The sequence below is a fragment of the Cajanus cajan genome, chromosome 3 (assembly GCF_000230855.2).
Source record: "Cajanus cajan strain Asha chromosome 3, NIPB_CcT2T_4, whole genome shotgun sequence".
NCBI classification, from domain to species: Eukaryota; Viridiplantae; Streptophyta; class Magnoliopsida; order Fabales; family Fabaceae; genus Cajanus; species Cajanus cajan.
The window spans coordinates 74,820,926-74,825,962 of NC_138519.1; the positions used below are offsets into that span (position 1 = coordinate 74,820,926).

Below are 5,037 nucleotides of genomic sequence, written 5' to 3' on the forward strand. Positions count from 1 at the left end.
GGAGACTGTCGTCCTTGCTCCTGAATGCATTCTGCAAATGCCCTCGTGTACTTCTCTCATCACGTAATCGGCCTCGGTGGGGTCTAGGCACTTGAGTAGGGGGGTAGAGAAGCCACGTTTGTATAACTGCCCGGCAATGACGATGTATCTACTGGCTTGAGTCCTCGACCGTTTAGCTTCGGTCGGGTCGTCCAGTGTGATTCTGTTGGTTAGGAATGCCTTGATTTCGGCCCGCCAGTCTTGGGGGTCGTTGGGATCGGCGTGATCGGCACCGACACTTCCTACCATTTACGCCTAGACACTAGGGTGGTCGATCTCTTGTTGGATGATGGTTCTTAACTGTCCTGGCTTCTTGGTCGCGGCCAACCTAGCCAACTGATCGGCTCGGGTGTTGTCTTCGCGCGGGATGTGTTCGACCAACACCTCCTGAAAGTTCGCCTTCAACTTTTGATAGGCATGGTAGTACTTCATCATGTTGTGGTCTTTTACTTGGAAGTTACCACCCACTTGTTCAGCCACCACCTTGGAGTTAGTTCGACATTTGATCCTTGATGCTCCCATGTCCTCGACCAACCTTAATCCGGCCAGCAAAGCTTCATACTCAGCTTGATTGTTCGAAGCTTTGAACCGAAAACGTAAGGATTGTTCTAAGGTTATCCCTTTCGGTCCCTCTAAGATCACTCCTGCCCCGCTCCCCTGGCAATTTGAGGAGCCGTCCACATGGAGGGTCCACCAGTGCTCCTCAAAGTGGTCGTGCGGGTGGAGTTCATTTATAAAGTATACCAAGCATTGGGCTTTGATCAGCCCTCTCAGCTTGAAGGTGATGTCAAATTGTGAGAGCTCCACTGACCAGGCCATCATTCTCCTTGCGAGCTCGGGCTTGCCTAAAACCTTAGAGATCGGGCAGTCGGTGTGTACCACTACTCGGTGGCTTTGAAAATAATGTCGTAAGTGTCGTGAAGTGTGTACTAAGCCGAGGGCAACTTTTTCTATCAGTTGGTACCGGGTCTCGGAGTCCTGTAGGAGTCGGCTAACAAAGTATATGGGAGCTTAGGTACCTTCCTTTTCTTGTACCAAGACCGAGCTGATCGCCTCATCGGATACAGCCAAGTATACTAGGAGTGGGCTTGAAGGATCAGGTCTCGTTAGGATCGGCGGCGTCGCCAGGGTTGCTTTCAACGCTGCAAAGGCTTCCTCGCATGGTTCGTTCCACGAGAAGGCCGAAGCCTTCCGTAGAAGCTTAGTCATCGGGCTGATCTTGTCGGCTAGACGGGGGAGGAATCGGGACAATGCAACTAACCTTCTGAATAGTCGTTGCATTTCCTTGAGATTGCTTGGACTCCGCATGTCTAAGACAGCTCGACATTTATCTCGGTTCGCCTCTATTCCCCTAGCCGATAGCATAAACCCAAGAAATTTGCCTCTTTTAACTCCGAAGGTACACTTCTCGAGGTTGAGCCTCATGTTGTGCTTGTGTAATTCATCAAAGATTTTGGCCAGGTCCGTTATATGGTCGGCCAAGGAATTGGACTTGACCACCATGTCATCCACATAGATCTCGATGTTTCGGTCGATTTGACCTTGAAACACCTTATCCATTAACCTCTGGTAGGTCGCCCTGACGTTCTTCAACCCAAACGGCATCACCTTATAACAAAAGTTGGCGTCCTCGGTTATAAACGCCGTCTTCTCTTCGTCGACCGGGTGCATCTTTATCTGATTGTAACCGGGATAGGCATCTAAGAAGCTGAAGATAGAGTGTCCGGACGCGCCGTCTACGAGTCGGTCGATGCAAGGGAGTGGATATGCATCTTTGGGGCAGGCTTTATTAAGGTCGGTGTAGTCGGTACACATTCTCCACTTCCCATTCGCCTTTTTGACCAACACCACATTGGCCAGCCAGGTGGTGTAGGTGACCTCTCTGATGAATTTTGCTTGCAACAGTTTCTGCACCTCGGCATTGGCGGCCTTTCTCTTCTCGTCTCCCATCTTCCTCTTCTTTTGCGCAACTGGTCGGGCGTCTCGGCATACGGCCAGTCGGTGGCATAGGAATTTGGGGTCTATTCCCGGCATGTCCGACTTCGTCCATGCGAAGAGGTCTTTGTTGTCTCGAACCACTCGTTTGACCCGGTTTGAGTCGACCTCGCCCAACTGAGATCCCACGTGTGTTACTTGTTCGGGTGCTCGGCCTAGCTAAAAAGGAATAAGATCCTCCGCGAGCTCGATCCTCTCTTCCTCACCTATCCGAGGGTCGAGGTCAATGCTATCTGTCACCTACTGCCTTACTGCGTTCACACCTTTCGTCTCCAGGGGGTCAGCAATTGACTGTACCTTTAGGCTAGAGAGGTAACATTCTCTTGCCGTCTTTTGGTCGGCGTGCACGGTTATCACCTGTCCATCTCTCGATGGGAACTTCATGCACAAGTGAGGGGTCGAGACGATGGCTCCTAGCGCATTAATGGAGGGTCGGCCCAGTAGGATGTTGTACGACGTGTTCGCATGCACCACGATGTAGCGGATTTTGATCTCTCGCGAAGACTTCTGGTCGAAGCCGAAACAAGTGTATAGGTCAATGCATCCTCTCGTCATCACTCTTTCGCCTGAGAATCCTACTAATGGCTCGTGAAACGGTTCTAGGCTCTCCTCCAGGATCCCCAGCTGCACAAAGGTATTCCAATACAAAATGTCGGCCGAGCTCCCCTGATCGACCAAGGTTTTCTTTACAATGCAGTTATGCATTTCGACCGAAATCACCATGGGGTCGTCCTGAATGGGATCGACGCCCCAGAAGTCTCGATCGGAGAAGGTTATTGGCGGCATCCTCGGCGTACTCGGCTGATTCACACTATTTACTGATCGCACTGCTCGGAGGTGCCTTTTCCTTGCGGAAGATGTGGAACCTCCCCAGCAAAGCCTCCGGCTATTGTGTTTATTATCTTCCTCGGCCGGTCGTTGTCTTCTCGGGAATGCCGTGAGTGGTCTCTCCTTTCTGCTGACCGGGATCGGTGGCGTCAATCTCTCGGTGGTGGTGCTTCCCGAGAGTGATGGTCTCTCCCCCTTGACTAGTGGTCTTGGGGGGTGACGAAGCTCCTGAGGTGACCTTGCTTGATAAGGTCCTCAAGCTTGTCTTTTAGCGCAGAGCATTCTTCCATCGAGTGCCCCCTATTTCGGTGGAATCGGCACGTCTTAGCTTTGTCGACTCTAGGGGGTGTGTTCGCCCGTTTCGACATCACAAGAATCTCTGATGCGAGGGCCTGCTCCATCACCTTAGCCCTACTCGCATTGAGGGGAGTATACGCTGTGTAGCGTGGTCCTTGTGGGGGGTGATCATTTGAAGGCTCGACATTCGTCTTTTTCGTCGGCTCTCGGCCGGATTCCTTTCGGTTGTAGCTCTCCTCGGCCCTAACTTGATTTCGGGTTTCTGCTAGCTCTTCCATTTGCATATACTTTTCAGCTCGGCGTCGGAGATCATTCATATTAACGGGTGGCTTCTTGCACAAGCTATTCACGAATGGCCTCGGCCTGAGGTCAGTGCTCAGTCGGTCCAACGCTACGGCGGGGTTAAGATCGTCGATTTCCATGGAAATCTTGTTGAATCGGTCCATGAAGCTTCTCAGACTTTCCTTCTTTTCTTGACGGACCCCGCTAAGGCTAACGAGGTCATCTTGTACGGCTTGCTCGTCGCGAATTGAAGAGTGAATTGAGATGACAACTCGTTGAAGGAGTCGATGGAAGAGCTCGGCAATCTCGTGAACCAACTCAGGGCCCTTCCTTTCAGCGACGTGGGAAATATTCGGCACAAAGCCGAGTTGTCTTGAGTGGAGAGGGTCGCCTATGTCAGGAAGACGTTCAGGTGTTCATCGGGATCGGTAGATCCGTCGTACTTCTCAATTGGAAAACTCTTCCAATGATCCAACAGGGTTGCTTCCATTATCCTTCGTGAGAAAGGGTGTCTTAGGGAGTGAACGCTGGTGTCGGCTTTGTTACCTATCAAAGAGGTAATTGGTGTTCGGGTCACATGGTCAGTTGGGGCATGGTATGCCGACTCCTCTTGGAGAGTGGGAGTTGACGGCACGTAAGTTTGGTTCAGGCTCCAGAGCTCGGCGTTTTGCCGACGCAGCTCGGCCAGCTCTCAGGCATCGGCTTCCCTCTGTCTTTGGATGACCGCCATTTCCTCGCGCAATGCGCGCAAGTTGTCTTGGAGGTCAGGCTGAGCTCGGTCAATATTCGGCTGGACCTCTTGTATCACGGGTTCCGGTTGCGTCTGAGGCATTCCGTACGGATAACGTTCTTGGTTGTTCATGGCGGGATTGTTTTCGAGGTTAGGGATCGGTTGGGTTGTTGTTGATTGTCCTTTGCGTGTTTCTACCATGTCTCGGTCTCAGTTGTAGAGTTCTAAGGGGTTGAAAATGTCTCCTCGGCCCGGTGGGCGCCAAATGTTCCTGTGTTAGGATACACACTTCAATTATCTTTGCTGTAGCGGGTCAGATCCTGGGTCTCGGTCTTCTCGTTTCTATCCGAGTAGTCCGATATGAGGGGGGTGTGCCTGCAAAGACACTCCAACGCTCAAGTAAGTGCTCGGCGTAATAAATGCGGTAGTTAAAAGTTGATTACATACCTCGTTGGGGTCCTATTTATAGTGATTCTTATTGGGCCGTGATTAGGGATTGGGCCCCCGAAAATTAGGGGGGTTAATCCGATGCATTACGTTAATTAAGCTCTTCATAATCTTGGCGTAATCCCGTGTCTCGGCCGAGCAAACCGACACGTTTTATTCCGTAAGTGGTCGGTGGGCTCGGATGTTCGGTTTTGTCGGTCCCGGACTCGGGTATTCGACTGAGTTGTTTACTAGCAAGGGTGTTCGGCCAAGTCGACCTCCATACAATATAGAGTCCTATGCTCCTTTTTATGGGTAAAAAATTTGTTTCAACTTAATTTAATTCTCTTGAGTTTGAATTATATATAAATATGTAGTTGTATTAAATGTTTAAAAGAAAAAACAGGTGATTCATAAAAATAAAATTTTAAATTATTGTA

General features: G+C 50.6%; 2 protein-coding genes across 2 annotated transcripts; both read right to left on the bottom strand.

Moving 5' to 3' along the window:
• Positions 1-294: 294 nt before the first annotated feature.
• LOC145956463 (uncharacterized) lies at positions 295-858 on the bottom strand. Its single transcript, XM_083072067.1, has one exon. It carries the CDS (start codon positions 856-858, stop codon positions 295-297), a length of 564 nt encoding a protein of 187 aa, XP_082928193.1.
• A 1,416-nt stretch (positions 859-2,274) lies between these two features.
• On the bottom strand, positions 2,275-2,820 carry LOC145956464 (uncharacterized). The gene has a single exon (XM_083072068.1). The coding sequence runs from the start codon at positions 2,818-2,820 to the stop codon at positions 2,275-2,277; it is 546 nt and encodes a 181-aa protein (XP_082928194.1).
• Positions 2,821-5,037: the final 2,217 nt, after the last annotated feature.

What these genes read in the sequence shown, in the direction of transcription:
- LOC145956463 (XM_083072067.1), bottom strand. Translation starts at nt 858, where the DNA reads ATGGCCTGGTCAGTGGAGCTCTCACAATTTGACATCACCTTCAAGCTG.
- LOC145956464 (XM_083072068.1), bottom strand. Translation starts at nt 2,820, where the DNA reads ATGCCGCCAATAACCTTCTCCGATCGAGACTTCTGGGGCGTCGATCCC.